The sequence below is a fragment of the Sprattus sprattus genome, assembly GCF_963457725.1.
Source record: "Sprattus sprattus genome assembly, chromosome: 5".
Lineage (NCBI taxonomy): Eukaryota > Metazoa > Chordata > Actinopteri > Clupeiformes > Clupeidae > Sprattus > Sprattus sprattus.
Genome location: NC_137924.1, coordinates 21,166,368 through 21,183,671, shown reverse-complemented (window position 1 = coordinate 21,183,671; position 17,304 = coordinate 21,166,368). Strand labels below are relative to the sequence as shown.

General features: G+C 41.3%; 1 protein-coding gene across 4 annotated transcripts in view; it reads left to right on the top strand.

The window, feature by feature from the left end:
• Positions 1 to 17,304, top strand: part of neb (nebulin) — a 56,229-nt gene that overhangs the window by 18,096 nt on the left and 20,829 nt on the right. For all 4 annotated transcript variants that reach the window (XM_080838770.1, XM_080838771.1, XM_080838769.1 and 1 more), the window contains 54 exons: positions 24 to 131; positions 227 to 538; positions 694 to 897; positions 1,026 to 1,130; positions 1,337 to 1,444; positions 1,542 to 1,853; positions 2,009 to 2,212; positions 2,341 to 2,445; positions 2,652 to 2,759; positions 2,857 to 3,168; positions 3,324 to 3,527; positions 3,657 to 3,761; positions 3,968 to 4,075; positions 4,173 to 4,484; positions 4,640 to 4,843; positions 4,972 to 5,076; positions 5,285 to 5,392; positions 5,489 to 5,800; positions 6,039 to 6,242; positions 6,345 to 6,449; positions 6,557 to 6,664; positions 6,799 to 7,110; positions 7,211 to 7,414; positions 7,517 to 7,621; positions 7,792 to 7,899; positions 8,031 to 8,342; positions 8,447 to 8,650; positions 8,783 to 8,887; positions 9,219 to 9,326; positions 9,451 to 9,762; positions 10,499 to 10,702; positions 11,083 to 11,187; positions 11,274 to 11,381; positions 11,502 to 11,813; positions 11,947 to 12,051; positions 12,157 to 12,255; positions 12,444 to 12,545; positions 12,668 to 12,775; positions 12,900 to 13,211; positions 13,376 to 13,480; positions 13,744 to 13,848; positions 13,957 to 14,061; positions 14,218 to 14,325; positions 14,524 to 14,634; positions 14,812 to 15,009; positions 15,110 to 15,214; positions 15,421 to 15,525; positions 15,628 to 15,732; positions 15,842 to 15,949; positions 16,060 to 16,173; positions 16,286 to 16,483; positions 16,638 to 16,742; positions 16,869 to 16,973; positions 17,157 to 17,264. In XM_080838770.1, coding sequence (XP_080694896.1) covers positions 24 to 131; positions 227 to 538; positions 694 to 897; positions 1,026 to 1,130; positions 1,337 to 1,444; positions 1,542 to 1,853; positions 2,009 to 2,212; positions 2,341 to 2,445; positions 2,652 to 2,759; positions 2,857 to 3,168; positions 3,324 to 3,527; positions 3,657 to 3,761; positions 3,968 to 4,075; positions 4,173 to 4,484; positions 4,640 to 4,843; positions 4,972 to 5,076; positions 5,285 to 5,392; positions 5,489 to 5,800; positions 6,039 to 6,242; positions 6,345 to 6,449; positions 6,557 to 6,664; positions 6,799 to 7,110; positions 7,211 to 7,414; positions 7,517 to 7,621; positions 7,792 to 7,899; positions 8,031 to 8,342; positions 8,447 to 8,650; positions 8,783 to 8,887; positions 9,219 to 9,326; positions 9,451 to 9,762; positions 10,499 to 10,702; positions 11,083 to 11,187; positions 11,274 to 11,381; positions 11,502 to 11,813; positions 11,947 to 12,051; positions 12,157 to 12,255; positions 12,444 to 12,545; positions 12,668 to 12,775; positions 12,900 to 13,211; positions 13,376 to 13,480; positions 13,744 to 13,848; positions 13,957 to 14,061; positions 14,218 to 14,325; positions 14,524 to 14,634; positions 14,812 to 15,009; positions 15,110 to 15,214; positions 15,421 to 15,525; positions 15,628 to 15,732; positions 15,842 to 15,949; positions 16,060 to 16,173; positions 16,286 to 16,483; positions 16,638 to 16,742; positions 16,869 to 16,973; positions 17,157 to 17,264 — 8,763 coding nt within the window. The remainder of the gene's footprint in view (positions 1 to 23; positions 132 to 226; positions 539 to 693; positions 898 to 1,025; positions 1,131 to 1,336; positions 1,445 to 1,541; positions 1,854 to 2,008; positions 2,213 to 2,340; positions 2,446 to 2,651; positions 2,760 to 2,856; positions 3,169 to 3,323; positions 3,528 to 3,656; positions 3,762 to 3,967; positions 4,076 to 4,172; positions 4,485 to 4,639; positions 4,844 to 4,971; positions 5,077 to 5,284; positions 5,393 to 5,488; positions 5,801 to 6,038; positions 6,243 to 6,344; positions 6,450 to 6,556; positions 6,665 to 6,798; positions 7,111 to 7,210; positions 7,415 to 7,516; positions 7,622 to 7,791; positions 7,900 to 8,030; positions 8,343 to 8,446; positions 8,651 to 8,782; positions 8,888 to 9,218; positions 9,327 to 9,450; positions 9,763 to 10,498; positions 10,703 to 11,082; positions 11,188 to 11,273; positions 11,382 to 11,501; positions 11,814 to 11,946; positions 12,052 to 12,156; positions 12,256 to 12,443; positions 12,546 to 12,667; positions 12,776 to 12,899; positions 13,212 to 13,375; positions 13,481 to 13,743; positions 13,849 to 13,956; positions 14,062 to 14,217; positions 14,326 to 14,523; positions 14,635 to 14,811; positions 15,010 to 15,109; positions 15,215 to 15,420; positions 15,526 to 15,627; positions 15,733 to 15,841; positions 15,950 to 16,059; positions 16,174 to 16,285; positions 16,484 to 16,637; positions 16,743 to 16,868; positions 16,974 to 17,156; positions 17,265 to 17,304) is intronic.

The following is a 17,304-nucleotide window of genomic DNA, read 5'->3' as shown; positions in this document are numbered from 1 at the left end:
ATTTGATTGTTTCATCTGTCTAGAAATTGTACAATCTAGCCAACGAACAAGCTAAGAAGAAGGGCATCCATGTGCGTGCTGATGCTATGGCAATCAAGGCAGCCAAGGCCACCACCGCTATCGCTAGTGATGTAAGTAAAGTCATATTTGCGCTAATGAAAATGGAAGGAATCATGAATCCATCTAATATTCAATCCTAATATTTATTCATCTGTGTTTTCTGTAGTTCAAATACAAGGCCGGCTACCGCAAGCAGGTTGGTCATCACATTGGAGCCAAAAGTGTCCAGGATGATCCACTGCTCATGCTGGCCTTGAACTCTGCCAAGATTGCTAGTGATGCTCTTTACAAGAAGGACTTCCACAAGTCCAAGACCAAGTTCCATCTTCCTGTGGACATGATGGCCTTTGAGCTGGCTAAGAAGAATCAGAAACAGGTCAATGATGCAGCCTACAGGACTCGCCTTCATAACTGGACCTGCCTGCCCGACTCAAGTGATGTTGTGCAGGCCAGACAGGTGTACGACATACAGAGTGAAGTGAGTTTGCATTTACAGTTATTGGTGTATCACACAATGCAAGTCTCTGTGTGAATCGTTTTAGAATAAACTGTACAGCTGTAAAGACAGCCATAATGACTGAATTTTGTAGGGCATTTCCTTCAAATCATTCCATTCCTCCACCGTTCCTCCAGGCTGTGTACAGGGCTGATTACAAAATGCAGCAAGGTACAGGATGGATACCCATTGGCTCGATGGATGTTGAGTTAGCAAAGAAGTGTGGAGAGATCCTGACTGACCATGGGTACCGTCAACACCCCAGCAACTTCAAATTCACCAGCAAAACTGATGCTATGCCAATCGTGTTGGCTAAAGCCATGAATTCCAATATGGACAAGGTAGTATATCTCTTCTAGATTTAATAAGCCTGAGTAATGTGAAGGGGGAATAAGTAATTATCTCCTATAACACTCTGTAAGCTTCCAGTTGTTCTTCTTTGGTATTAAGTCCTTGCACATTTTCACAGCAAAGTTATGTCAAAGCTTGGGAGAAGGACAAGACGACAGTCCATATCATGCCAGATGCAATGGATGTGGTGCTGGCCAGAGCGAACAAGATCGCCTACAGTGAGGTAAGACAGTGTCAAAGAGGCATAGATGTGTCATTTCCATTTAACTTACAACTAATTACATTATTATTATTATAATGTATTTTTTTTGCAATATAATGTATATCTTAAAATTCATTTTCAGTTCACGTATCTCCCAGGTCTGTGTAACATATGAAACTGTTATGGCTTGCATAATATGACGTTTTCCTTTTTATTTTGTTATCCAGTCAAAATATAAAAAAGCTAATGAAGAATCCAAGAAGAAGGGCTATGACTTGCGCGGTGATGCCCTTGCTATCATTGCTGCCAAGAAAGGCAGGGAGATTATCAGTGATGTAAGCATTTCACACCACACAGTTTGCATGCATGAAAGATTTGCTGTACCAATTTTTAGCACAATGACATATTTCTTCATTTCATCTTCCTCTTTAGTACAAGTACAAGACCGGCTACCGCAAGCAGGTTGGTCATCACATTGGAGCCAAAAGTGTCCAGGATGATCCACTGCTAATGCTGGCCTTAAACTCTGCCAAGATTGCTAGTGACTTTCTTTACAAGAAGGACTTCCACAAGTCCAAGACTAAGTTCAATCTTCCTGTGGACATGATGGCCTTTGAGCTGGCTAAGAAGAATCAGATCCAGGTCAATGATGCAGCCTACAGGACTCGCCTTCATAACTGGACCTGCCTGCCCGACTCCAGTGATGTTGTCCAGGCTAGACACAATTATGACCTACAAAGTGAAGTGAGTTTGCATTTACAGTTATTGGTGTATCACACAATACAAGTCTCTGTGAAAATCATTTTAGAATAAACTGTACAGCTGTAAAGACAGCCATAATGACTGAATTTTGTAGGGCATTTCATTCAAATCATTCCATTCTTTCGCCGTTCCCCTAGGCTGTGTACAGGGCTGATTACAAAATGCAGCAAGGTACAGGATGGATACCCATTGGCTCGATGGATGTTGAGCTAGCAAAGAAGTGTGGAGAGATCCTGACTGACCATGGGTACCGTCAGCACCCCAGCAACTTCAAATTCACCAGCAAAACGGATGCTATGCCAATCGTGTTGGCTAAAGCCATGAATTCCAATATGGACAAGGTAGTATATCTCTTCAAGACTTAATTAGTCTGAGTAATGTGAAGGGGGAATAAGTAATTATCTCCTTTAACACTCTGTAAGCTTCCAGGTCTTCTTCTTTGGTATTAAGTCTTTGCACATTTTCACAGCAAAGTTATGTCAAAGCTTGGGAGAAGGACAAGACAACGGTCCATATCATGCCAGATGCAATGGATGTGGTGCTGGCCAGAGCGAACAAGATCGCCTACAGTGAGGTAAGCCAGCTTTAAAGAGGCATAAATGTGTAATTTCCGTTTAACTTACAATGAATTACATTATTCATATTATAATTGATTTGTTTTGCAATAAACTATATATCTAAATATTCATTTTCAATTCACCTACCTCCCAGGTCTGTGTAACATGTGAAACTGTTATTGCTTGCATAATATGACTTTGTCCTTTTTATTTTGTTATCAAGTCAAAATATAAAAAAGCTAATGAAGACTCCAAGAAGAAGGGTTATGACTTGCGCGGTGATGCCCTTGCTATTATTGCTGCCAAGAAAGGCAGGGAGATTATCAGTGATGTAAGTATTTCACACCACACAGTTGGCAAGCATGAATGATTTACTCTAGCAGTTTTTAGCACAATGACATATTTCTGAATTTCATCTTCCTCTTTAGTACAAGTACAAGACCGGCTACCGCAAGCAGATTGGTCATCACATTGGAGCCAAAAGTGTCCAGGATGATCCACTGCTCATGCTGGCCTTGAACTCTGCCAAGATTGCTAGTGACTTTCTTTACAAGAAGGACTTCCACAAGTCCAAGACTAAGTTCAATCTTCCTGTGGACATGATGGCCTTTGAGCTGGCTAAGAAGAATCAGATCCAGGTCAATGATGCAGCCTACAGGACTCGCCTTCATAACTGGACCTGCCTGCCCGACTCCAGTGATGTTGTCCAGGCTAGACACAATTATGACCTACAGAGTGAAGTGAGTTTGCATTTACAGTTATTGGTGTATCACACAATGCAAGTCTCTGTGTAAATCATTTAACTATACACTGTACAGCTGTAAAGACAGCCATAATGACTGAATTTTGTAGGGCATTTCCTTCAAATCATTCCATTCTTTCGCCGGTCTCCTAGGCTGTGTACAGGGCTGATTACAAAATGCAGCAAGGTACAGGATGGGTACCCATTGGCTCGATGGATGTTGAGCTAGCAAAGAAGTGTGGACAGATCCTGACTGACCATGGGTACCGTCAGCACCCCAGCAACTTCAAATTCACAAGCAAAACTGATGCTATGCCAATCGTGTTGGCTAAAGCCATGAATTCCAATATGGACAAGGTAGTATATCTCTTCAAGACTTAATTAGCCTGAGTAATGTGAAGGGGGAAAAAGTAATGATCTCCTTCAACACTCTGTCAAGCTTACAGTTGTTCTTCTTTGGTATTAAGTCTTTGCACATTTTCACAGCAAAGTTATGTCAAAGCTTGGGAGAAGGACAAGGCGACAGTCCATATCATGCCAGATGCAATGGATGTGGTGCTGGCCAGAGCGAACAAGGTCGCCTACAGTGAGGTAAGCCAGCGTAAAATAGGCATAGATGTGTCATTTCCATTTAACTTACAACTAATTACATTATTATTATTATAATGTATTTGTTTAGCATTACACTGTATATCTAAAAATTCATTTTCAGTTCACGTATCTCCCAGGTCTGTTCAACATATGAAACTGTTATGGCTTGCATAATATGACGTTTTCCTTTTTATTTTGTTATCCAGTCAAAATATAAAAAAGCTAATGAAGAATCCAAGAAGAAGGGCTATGACTTGCGCGGTGATGCCCTTGCTATCATTGCTGCCAAGAAAGGCAGGGAGATTATCAGTGATGTAAGCATTTCACACCACACAGTTTGCATGCATGAAAGATTTGCTGTACCAATTTTTAGCACAATGACATATTTCTTCATTTCATCTTCCTCTTTAGTACAAGTACAAGACCGGCTACCGCAAGCAGGTTGGTCATCACATTGGAGCCAAAAGTGTCCAGGATGATCCACTGCTAATGCTGGCCTTAAACTCTGCCAAGATTGCTAGTGACTTTCTTTACAAGAAGGACTTCCACAAGTCCAAGACTAAGTTCAATCTTCCTGTGGACATGATGGCCTTTGAGCTGGCTAAGAAGAATCAGATACAGGTCAATGATGCAGCCTACAGGACTCGCCTTCATAACTGGACCTGCCTGCCCGACTCAAGTGATGTTGTGCAGGCCAGACAGGTGTACGACATACAGAGTGAAGTGAGTTTGCATTTACAGTTATTGGTGTATCACACAATGCAAGTCTCTGTGTGAATAGTTTTAGAATAAACTGTACAGCTGTAAAGACAGCCATAATGACTGAATTTTGTAGGGCATTTCCTTCAAATCATTCCATTCCTCCACCGTTCCTCCAGGCTGTGTACAGGGCTGATTACAAAATGCAGCAAGGTACAGGATGGATACCCATTGGCTCGATGGATGTTGAGTTAGCAAAGAAGTGTGGAGAGATCCTGACTGACCATGGGTACCGTCAGCACCCCAGCAACTTCAAATTCACAAGCAAAACTGATGCTATGCCAATCGTGTTGGCTAAAGCCATGAATTCCAATATGGACAAGGTAGTATATCTCTTCTAGATTTAATAAGCCTGAGTAATGTGAAGGGGGAATAAGTAATTATCTCCTATAACACTCTGTAAGCTTCCAGTTGTTCTTCTTTGGTATTAAGTCCTTGCACATTTTCACAGCAAAGTTATGTCAAAGCTTGGGAGAAGGACAAGACGACAGTCCATATCATGCCAGATGCAATGGATGTGGTGCTGGCCAGAGCGAACAAGATCGCCTACAGTGAGGTAAGACAGTGTCAAAGAGGCATAGATGTGTCATTTCCATTTAACTTACAACTAATTACATTATTATTATTATAATGTATTTTTTTTGCAATATAATGTATATCTTAAAATTCATTTTCAGTTCACCTACCTCCCAGGTCTGTGTAACATGTGAAAATGTTATTGCTTGCATAATATGACTTTGTCCTTTTTTGATTTTGTTATCCAGTCAAAATATAAAAAAGCTAATGAAGAATCTAAGAAGAAGGGCTATGACTTGCGCGGTGATGCCCTTGCTATTATTGCTGCCAAGAAAGGCAGGGAGATTATCAGTGACGTAAGTATTTCACACCACACAGTTGGCGAGCATGAATGATTTACTGTAGCAATTTTAGAAAAATTACATATTTGCTAATTTCATCTTCCTCTTTAGTACAAGTACAAGACCGGCTACCGCAAGCAGATTGGTCATCACATTGGAGCCAAAAGTGTCCAGGATGATCCACTGATCATGCTGGCCTTGAACTCTGCCAAGATTTCTAGTGACTTTCTTTACAAGAAGGACTTCCACAAGTCCAAGACTAAGTTCAATCTTCCTGTGGACATGATTGCCTTTGAGCTGGCTAAGAAGAATCAGATCCAGGTCAATGATGCAGCCTACAGGACTCGCCTTCATAACTGGACCTGCCTGCCCGACTCAAGTGATGTTGTGCAGGCCAGACAGGTGTACGACATGCAGAGTGAAGTGAGTAAGGCAGACGCTGAATGATGGTTTTAGTTTCCTTCTATTTTTCACATTTGAATTCAAACAGTTTTGTTTGTGAAGTGTACCGTTTTATTTAGAATCTGTCAAAACTATTTTTTTCAATGGTGTAAACAACTGGAGCAAAACGTATTGCTATCCACTGTTTAATTGTTAGGGAATGGTTATCTTTATTTAGTCATCCCACATGTTCATCATTGTCATTTGACGTCTTTCTCAGGCGGTCTACCGAGCCGATTTGAAATGGCTTAGAGGCATGGGATGGGTCCCCATTGGCTCGCTTGATGTTGTGGGCGCGAAGAAGGCTGGCGAGGCTCTGGCTGAGAGGGGATACCGTGAGCACCCCAGCAACTTCAAATTCACCAGCAAAACTGATGCTATGCCCCTCGTCCTGGCTAAAGCCAATGCACAAATAATCAACAAGGTAAGTAGTTATAAACATTTTGTATATTTCCTATCTTCTAGTGTGTTTTAGGTCCTAAACTGTATACACTCATTAATGAATGTCATTTTTACTCTCCTGCAGTCATTGTATACTGAGGCCTGGAACCAAGAGAAGACCAAAATTCATATCACGCCAGATTCCATGGATGTGCTGCTTGCAAAGCAGAATAACAAAAATATGAGTGAGGTAAAGGCAACATTACTCATTTTGATTTGGCTTTTAATGTAATGTTATGCATCCCTTAATACACTCTACCAACTGCTTTTCATAATTGTGTGTTGCTTTCTTCACAGAAATTGTACAAACTTGCCAATGAACAGTCTAAGAAGAAGGGATATGATTTACGCAATGATGCCATTTCTATCATAGCAGCCAGAAAAGGCTGCGATATTGCCAGTGATGTAAGCTTTGTTTTCTGTATAGAAATCCCATTCAAATGTTTAAATATATTGTTATTCAGGATTTTATTTTTATTTTGTACATAATTGCGTCTGTCCTTTCTTCCTTCCTTTCCTTTCATTAATGTTTTCCTCAGCACAAGTACAAAGCCGGCTACCGCAAGCAGGTTGGTCATCACATTGGAGCTCACTGCGTGGAGGATGATCCACTGCTCATGCTGGCTATAAACGGTGCTAGGATTGCTAGTGATGCTCTTTACAAGAAGGACTTCAATAAGTCAAAGACCAAGTTCCACCTCCCTGTAGACATGCTTAATATTGAGCTGGCCAAGAAGTGCCAGAAACAGGTCAACGATTTCAACTACAGAACCCAGCTGCACAACTGGACCTGCCTGCCTGACTCCAATGATGTTGTCCAGGCTAGGAAAGTCTATGCACTAAACAGTGATGTAAGTTCTATGTAGTTTTGAGAAGACCTTTTCACTTTGTGAATGTACATTCTATCTTTTCCCCTGTGCTTAACACATTATCTGTAAAACAAATGTGTAGGCTGTGTACAAGGCTGACATGGAATGGATCAGGGGAACTGGCTGGGTCCCCATCGGGTCATTGGATGTCATGAAGGCCAAGAAAGCTGCTGAGATTTTCAGTGAAAACTTATACCGCCAGAAGCCAGACCAGTTCCAGTTTACACAAGACATGCACTCTATGCCTATGGTCTTGGCCAAAACAAACGCTGACACAATTAACAAGGTCAGTTGCCTTTTTCCAAACATGTAACGCATAATATGACAAATGTGAATGCTAATGTTCTACTTCTAACGTTTATGTTCATCCTTTGTATGTTAAACACAGCAACAGTATGTTCAAGCCTGGGAAGCTGAGAAAACGAACATCCATTTAATGCCCGATATACCTGAGATTATACTGTCCAAGGCCAATGCTATCAACATGAGCAAAGTGAGTTTTTTTTTTTGATTGTTTGTACAGTATCAACTGAGTTGGGATTTAACTGTCTCAGTGTGTGTGTGTGTAAATCTTGTCAGTAATATTCGAGGACTCATTTTAGAACCACCAGGATGATTATAAAACTGTGGTCTAAAATTCCGTCTGCTTTATTTCTTCAACAGAAACAATACAGACAAGCAGTTGACGATATGTTCAAGAAGGGTTATGACATCAAATCTGATGCACTATCAATCAAGGCAGCCAAGCATGGAAGAGACATTATCAGTGATGTGAGTAAATTGAAGTGTTTTATTTAAAAAATACAAATAAAAAAACTGTTTATTGAATTTGGTTGATACCCCTGACTGTGAACACCAAATATCTAGATCTGCAATTCATTTTTCATTAACTTTTTCCTCAGCACAAGTACAAAGCCGGCTACCGCAAGCAGGTTGGTCATCACATTGGAGCTCACTGCGTGGAGGATGATCCACTGCTCATGCTGGCTATACACGGTGCTAGGATTGCTAGTGATGCTCTTTACAAGAAGGACTTCAATAAGTCAAAGACCAAGTTCCACCTCCCTGTAGACATGCTTAATATTGAGCTGGCCAAGAAGTGCCAGAAACAGGTCAACGATTTCAACTACAGAACCATGCTTCACAACTGGACCTGCCTGCCTGACTCCAGTGATGTCGTCCAGGCTAGGAAAGTCTATGACCTGCACAGTGATGTAAGTTTTACAGTGCATGTTGCTGATGTTTGGAAAAAAAGAGCCAAAATATAGAAGATTGAAATGTTAAACAACACCATACTTTGATGAATCTTTCCATAAAGGCTGTGTACAGGTCAGATTTGGAATGGATCCGAGGATGTGGATGGGTTCCTATTGGCTCAGTGGAAGTGGATAGGGTCAAGACAGCTGGAGCCATCCTGAGTGAAATTAAGTACCGTCAGCACCCAAGCACCTTGGCCTTCACCAGCAAAACTGATGGAATGCCCTACGCTCTGGCTAAAGAAAATGCCAAAATTATGGACAGGGTATGGGCACGCTTAGCTTAGCATGTTGAGCAATACACTTCAACCTAAAGATGTATGAGATCATTTGGATTTGAAGCATTACATATTTTGATGTTGAAAACCTGAGTAATCTTTTTTTGGTTATCGTTACAGAAAGCGTACGTTGATGCATGGAATACGGAGAAGACAAACATCCATATCATGCCCAACACACCCGAGATAATCTTAGCCAAACAGAACAATATCACCAACAGCAGGGTAAGTGTATAGACCCAAATGCACTTCAATTATAAACATTGATAGTCTATATATTCAAAAAACTTAGTGTGTTTTAACTGAGAATATTTTGATCATTGATTTTATGGGGATCGCAAGAAAGTAGAATGTTGACAGTCTATATATTCAAATTGACAGTCTTTGACAGTCTATATATTCAAAAAGCTAAGTGTGTTTTAACTGAGAATATTTTGATCATTGATTTTATGGGGATCGCAAGAAAGTAGAATGTTGTCTTATACTGTTATCTTATTCTTAAGAATGTTATCTTATACTGTGGTCTAAAACTTCGTCTGCTTTATTTCTTCAACAGAAACAATACAGACAAGCGATGGAAGATATGTTCAAGAAGGGTTATGACATCAAATCTGATGCCATCTCAATCAAGGCAGCCAAGCAAGGAAGAGAAATCATCAGTGATGTGAGATTCTTATTCTCTTTCATTTACTCAATTTTTTTATTGGTGCCATATTTTCATTTATTACATGTTGAGGTCCTGATGTGGTTAAATAATCAATTTTTCCAACATTTATCTCTTCTTTCAGTACAAATACAAAGCAGGTTACCGCAAGCAACAGGGACACCACATCGGAGCCCTCTGTGTCGAGGATGATCCACTTGCTATGCTGGCTGCGCACGGTGTTAAGATTGCTAGTGACAATCTCTACAAGAAGGACTTTGAAAAGTCCAAGACCAAGTTCCACCTCCCTGTAGACATGCTTAATATTGAGCTGGCCAAGAAGTGCCAGAAACAGGTCAACGATTTCAACTACAGAACCCAGCTGCACAACTGGACCTGCCTGCCCGACTCCAGTGATGTCGTCCAGGCTAGGAAAGTCTATGATCTGCACAGTGATGTAAGTTTTATTCCATATTGAGAAGACCCTTTCACTTGTGAATGGTCTATGATCTTCAGAGTGATGTTAGTTAGCATTTAGATTCTGTTCTTGATGTTGTTGTTGGTGACCTCTACTCATGTCTCTGTGTACTGTCATAAACCTAAGTTACTTAAGCAATATAGCACGAGTGGGAGTGGGGTAGGTAAGGGCTAATCCCACGGGTGGAGTTCGGCCGTAGCCACCGAGGTCGCAGGCCGAGTGGCGTATGCAACAACACCCGTAGGATTATCCCTTACCTACCCCACTCCCACGAGTGCTATATTGCTTTTATAAAACAATACCGTCAACAAATTAACATTTCAACACAAAGTTATTGATTAAAAATGGTTTATTTCGCCATCGTTTCTCCGCAATAAAAAATAGTTCCATTGTCAACGTCTTGGTTTTGAATTTTAAGAATTTTGAATTGACGGTTAATATCAACGCGAATATTACATCGCGGAGTGATTTATTATTAGCTGTGAAAAGTCCCAAACTGTTGGTATGTTGACGGACAATCCAACTCATGGAACGTCTCTCGTCCAATCAGAAACAGCTAAATAACGCGATAGAACCCAATTGTTTTATAAAACGTTTTATTTGCTCTTATATGGTGTATTATAGTGCATGTGTATAAAACAAATAATATAAAATAATCCATGTTGGGGTTGTGGAAGTCATGGGACAGTCCTAAAGATGAATCTGAACCTTACAGGCGGTGTACAAGGCTGATATGGAGTGGATCCGTGGATGCGGCTGGATACCACAGGGTTCACCTGATGTTCTGAAGGCCAAACATGCTCAGGAAATTCTCAACGACAGGCTCTACCGCCAGCACCCCAGCACTGTCAAGTTCACAAGTGTCGTCGACTCGCCTGAAGTGGTCCTGTCCAAACAAAATGCAGATATGCTCAGTGCTGTAAGAAATTTGTTTTGTCTCGCTTTCTCCTACTGTTGATTTTTCCTTGAACTTCGTTTCAGAAAGGGTATACACAGACTTTGCAAGTGTTTCTACCATCCTAAATTATTGATAAAAAAGTAGCTCTACATGTCGACAAAGAATACATCATCTAATTTCAAAACAACCAAATGGTGCCAAAACTGAGAGACTTTTCTTGGCTACATGTGATATGGAATTCCATAATGTTGTATTTAGCTCAAACACATTTTCCTACACATTTACTGTGCAGACTAAACTTTTGTAAATTACAAAGAGAACCATAACGACGGATTATAAATAAAAGCCTTCCATGTTGACTTTTAGTGACTAAACTCATTTGTCCTTCTTTCTGTTGACAGAGGAAATACCATGAGGCGTGGGAGAATGACAAAGCGAAAATTCATATCGGTCCTGACATACCAGAAATCATCCTCTCAAAGGCAAACCTTATTAATACCAGCCAAGTAAGTTTGACCCATTGTCAGATTACTACGTACTGTAATACTCTTTGAAATGTTTCCGCTCAGTCATTTTCACTTTTGCTTTTCAGAGCGGGTATACCAAAGCTTGGGACACAGAGAAGGCCAAGGCATTCCTGATTAAGGAGGATGCCATCTCTGTACTTAAAGCTAAAGCGTCCAGAGATATTATTAGTGATGTGAGTGTTCATTTCATTACAGATATGCATGCGTACTATTGTAAAATTGAATTCACAAGTGAATTTCAACCATTTGTCAGATTGCAGAAGATAAAATTTACTATGCTTTTTCTTTTCCAGTACAAGTACAAAGCAGATTACCGCAAGCAACAGGGACACCACATCGGAGCCCTCTGTGTCGAGGATGATCCTCTTGCTATGCTGGCTGCGCACGGTGTTAAGATTTCTAGTGACAATCTCTACAAGAAGGACTTTGAAAAGTCCAAGACCAAGTTCCACCTCCCTGTAGACATGCTTAATATTGAGCTGGCCAAGAAGTGCCAGAAACAGGTCAACGATTTCAACTACAGAACCCAGCTGCACAATTGGACCTGCCTGCCCGACTCCAGTGATGTCGTCCAGGCTAGGAAAGTGTATGACCTGCACAGTGATGTAAGTTCTTTACATCAAAACTTAGACCCTACATCATTTCCACAAAGAAATAAGGTCACCTGAGGCCACTGGTGTACATTTCTTAGACTGTGACTGTGTCGTGTAATGGCATTCATCTCTGTGTGATTGACAGGCGGTGTACAGGTCTGACTTGGAGTGGCTGAGGGGCTGTGGATGGTCACCTCACGAGTCCTTGGACGTCAAGAGAGTGAAAAATGCCCAGGGCATCCTGGCTGATGTAAGGAATAACCGTCTCTTGGAAAGATTTCAGAGAATGGGACTGGTTGGCATGAAATGGCAGGGGATGAACGTCATTTTCATTCTCATTCTTTCTGTCTTGTAGAGGGGTTACCGTGTGCAGCTGGATACACAGAAGTACGTAACTCCCGTCGACAGAATGGACATGGAATGTGCCAAGAATGCTGCTGCGGTCCTCAATGAGGTCAGTAGAACTCCTCTTAAATCTGCTGGCTGTGAGCCGTGAGCTTGTGTTCTTGAACAATCGTCTAATTTGCAAATTCAAATAAGGCTCAAGTCTTAAATTATCAGATTTTGTAGTGTGATAACCTTCTCATTTTGCCCTGCTGATTTTGAAATGCAAAAACTTAACTGCGTCTTCATTTATTTCAGGCTAAATATCGTGAACAATGGCACATGGACAAGACAAAATACAGCCTAGGGGATACTCCAATTCTGGCAACTGCCAGAGAGACTAAAAAGATTCTCCACCCGGTAAATTATCCCGGCCATTCTCACGATCCCTCTCCCAAGAGTTCATCCTTTGAGCAACGTACAATTAATTGACACCTCCATACACTTACAGCCTTCATTTCGCTCCTCTTATTCCCCCACAGAAACTCTACACCCAGGACTGGAACAAGACCAAAGCCACTGGGTACTTCATGCCTGGAGATGCCATTTCTATCCAGCAATGTATTAAGACGACTAAAATATGTAGTGAGGTAAGTAGGCCATTAAGCAATGTTTAAACCTAGTGTCTATCAAGTTGAATCTCAAATGTCATGGTTGTTAAAAATATCTATACCTCTGAACAAAAATTGACCGTGATCTATTTCGTTCTTACAGCACAAGTATCTTGACGGCTATCGCAAGCAGGTTGGTCATCACATTGGCGCTCTCAGTGTCCAGGACGATCCACTGCTCATGCTGGCCTTGAACTCTGCCAAGATTGCTAGTGATGCTCTTTACAAGAAGGACTTCCACCATTCCAAGACTAAGTTCAATCTTCCTGTGGACATGATAGCCTTTGAGCTGGCCAAGAAGTGCCAGGTCCAGGTCAACGATAACGCTTACAGGACCCGTCTCCACAACTGGACTTGCCTGCCTGATCATAATGATGTTGTTCAGGCCCGCAAAGTATATGACCTCAACAGTGATGTGAGTCTCTAATCACAGTACTTTCACCCCATTAGAATATGCACATATTGTACTTTTATTGTATTTCTTGCAGCAATCCTAAATCTGTTCTATTGCTGCCTCATTTCTCTCTATCTCTGTCATCCTCACACAACACCATTTATGATTGTCTTCCCATCCACCAGATTCTCTATAAGGCCGACATGGAATGGATCCGTGGATGTGGATGGTCGCCTGCAGAGTCTGTTGATCATGTCAAAGTCAGGAATTGCCAGGCGGTCATGAATGAAGTAGGGGTCTTTGTCATTACTAGAGAAGTTCATAAAATGTTTTGGTCTTAATCCCATAGAAGGCTAAAAACTAAAAAAGGTAGCATCACTAAAAGGTATAAAAGATTGCATCACTAAATATTGTACATATACAGGATTTATATTACATGCAATTATTACATATACTCACAATAAAGATTACTAAGTATGTGTATGATATAAATGGGTTTAGTCTTTAGCATTATCCTTCCTTATTACTATTTTTCCCATTTTCTTTTTTTCAGAGACTTTACAAAAAAGATGCCAAGGAGAACTTTAGCAAGTTCACCCTTATTGTCGATCGCCCTGAGATTATCCAGGCTAAAGTGAATGCCTTCCAACTCAGTGATGTGAGTAACCACATTTAAGTGACTTTCATTTCTCCGTCCATTCAGAACATTTAAACCGCAGCTTGTGATTGTTGAGCTAAACTATTTATCTTGTTTTTGTTAATTCAGCTGAAGTACAAAGAGTCCTTCAATCAGGAGAAGGGCCATTACATCGGGTTTGATGACACACCCCAGATGGCCCAAAGCAGAGAGTCAGCCAAGCACATCAGTGAGGTAACACACAGCATACCTCCTTTTTGCTGTACGCTTTGAATACTTATTACACTGAGTATACTTACTTGGCTTAATACAGCATACATTCAGCAAAGTCTCCCTGTTTTTAGGAGACGTTAGACTTGTGGTTTCACGAATGGTGTGATTTCTTTGCAGAAACTCTACAAACTGAACTGGGATGAAAGCAAAGCCACTGGCTACCAGCTGGATCATGAGTACCTCCCTCTGCTGAATGCCAAGAAGGCCAGGGACAGCGTCAGTGATGTGAGTATCCTTCAGTGTCATCTTGTCAGTGAACTTTTCACTAAACACATAACATTACTTCAGTTGTAATAAACGGAGCATCTTATAGCTACACTGTCAGCTGTTTGTCCAAGTCAGAACAAAAAAATATAATAATAAATATATTTTCCAATGTGTCATGTTCTTTTGCCCTCTTTTCTATGAATCCATACCACTCAGGCCAAGTACAACGAGGCCCATTTGAAGGAAAAGGGCCATTACAAGGCCGCCAACATCCTAGACTTCCCTGATGTGATGCGCTATGGTGAAATAGAGAAGATGAAGAACCTGGTAAGACATTTCTCTTCCTGTGAACATACACCTCGACATTAAACACACAGGACTCTTTTTTCGTGAGATTTTGAGATCATAAAAAGATGTAGATACTCTTATACACTCAGTGTTACAGCAGAGGGCAGTCGATACGGTCACATCCTGCATGCTAACATCGTTTGATCTCTTGTGCAGAGGGACTACCACAAGGACTACAATGAGACCAAGACTAAGCTACACATCCCTGTGGACATGATGAGCCATGTTGTGGCCAAGAGATGTCAGGACATCCTAAGCCCAGAGCAGTACCGTACCTACCTGCACCAATGGACATGCCACCCAGAGCAAAATGATATCACCCGTGCTCGCCACGCCAACGAGATTTTGAGCGATGTAAGTCATCCGTAATGTCACCATTTAAGTCTCTGGGCTATTTTCTGTCGCTGTGGTCTTTTCTAAATGACATGGGGCATCACCATCTTTCTCTTTTCAGGTTTTCTATAAAGAGGACCTACTCTGGACAAAGGGCATTGGCTGCTATGCCTGGGATACCCCAGAGATTCTTCGCGCCAGGAAGTCCTACGAGCTACAGAGTGACGTAAGAGGCAGAGGGATATGGCAAACTTGATTCTTAGTGGTTTTGCTTTCCTAAAAGTTTAATCGTTAGCAACTACATTAACCCACAAGCATCTTAAATATATTTTTCTTAGTTTTTGTGGTGTGATATGGAAGGTTCTTAAACAAACTGCAATTTTAAAAAAACGAGGATGACAAGCACATTTTAACAAGCACTTTTTTTGACAGATCCAATACAAAGCTGAAGGCAAGAAGGAATTCAACAACTACTCCATTGTGACAGATACCCCTATTTACGTCACTGCTGTTCTAGGCCACACCTGGGCTAGTGAGGTAATGTCTTATCTCATACACATACACATATTTGCTGTTCTAACACTGTTCCAGGGTTGAATAATGATGAGTTTAAACTGAGTGTTCTCTATTTACCCTCAGTTGATCTACAGGGAGGCCTACAACAAAGAGAAACACTTGTACACCACTTGTATCGACACGTTTGACCTTGCCCGGTGCGCTAACCTCAAACATCTCTCCAGCTCGGTATGTTCATCTGACCATAGGTCATGTCCATATTGCTTCTGTTCAAGTAATTTTTTTCATTATTGTTGAACTACTGTCTTGTTAAACGTGTGTTGCTCATATTTAACAGACTGACTATACTGCCGCATGGAACAAGATCAAGGACAAGGAATACTTCATTCCACATGACTCTCACGCATTGGCCCATGCTAAACAGCAGAAGGTTATTCTCAGCAATGTGAGTCCAAGTCTTCTACACAATACATACTGAGATAAAAAAAAATATTTAATAATGACCTGTACCTGTACTCTGTGACCACATGGAAATGTTGAATTCTATTGTGACAGGTGAAATATCGTGAGGATTATGAGAAGTTCAAGTCCCTCTACAGCTTGCCCAAATCCATTGAGGATGATCCTGCCACGCTTAGGTGCCTCAATGCTGGCAAACTTCACCTTGACGTGAGTACATCTGCCCACAGACACTTCTCACTCAAACAGTTGATGTGTTATATTAATGTCCTTTTCTCTTTGGGCAAACTGAACTTTACAATTATGTCTCTTTGTGAATCAGCGTTTGTACAAAGATGACTATGAGAAAACAAAGGCCAAGGTCACTATGCCTCCCGACATGCTTGAGATTGTGGAAGCACGCAAGACCCAGAAGTTCGTCAGTGAGATTGACTACCGCAAGTACCTGCACCAGTGGGTCTGCCTCCCAGACATGACGGCCTTTGTCCACTCTCGCAAAGTCAATGAGCAGTTCAGTGATGTGAGTGATCTTATTCAGATTCTTGTGTGTGCCTGTGAGTATTTTCAAACGTTATCACGTACAAACATAGCATATAACCTGTGTGATCACTGTGACTTTTTATTAATTTTTTTTAACTTTGGTTAAAATGGGAATGTTCCTTGTTGCCTCACAGATCATCTACAAGGATGACCTGAACTGGCTGAAGGGTATCGGGTGCTACGCCTGGGATACTCCTGAGATTGTGCGCAGTAAGACCGCCATGGAGATCCAGAGCAACGTGAGTCCCCCTGCCCACGCCTTCAATCTCTATTTTTTCGTACTTTTTCCTTCAGCCCCCACCTCTCCTTCCTGTGCTTATACCACATGTGTGAATACTCTGATTCTTTCCTCCCCTTTCTTTCAGAACATGTACAAAGCCAACGCAGTTCAGCACTTTAAGGACTACTCTGTGGTGTTGGAGACCCCAGAGTATGAGCAATGCAAGATGAGTGCTCAGAACCTCAGTGATGTAAGTTTTACACAGTTCAGTTACACATGAACAGAAACTACACTTTTACTCCAAAGGTGGAATCCACTAGAAAAACACATCCAACAGTAACTAACACCAATAACAGTAAATCATTGTTATTACTGTTGTCAGGAATTTCACAGATGGTGTCTCATGCTCTGATTTCTTTCTGTTCTCCCTCAGCTCAACTACCGTCACGACTACGCCACCAACATCAAAGGCACAAACACCTCTCCTGCTGTCACCATTGATACAGAGAGAGTTCGCCTCAACCAGTACATCCAGAGTGACGTAAGACATCCCCAAATTAATAGTTGTACTTGAAATTACA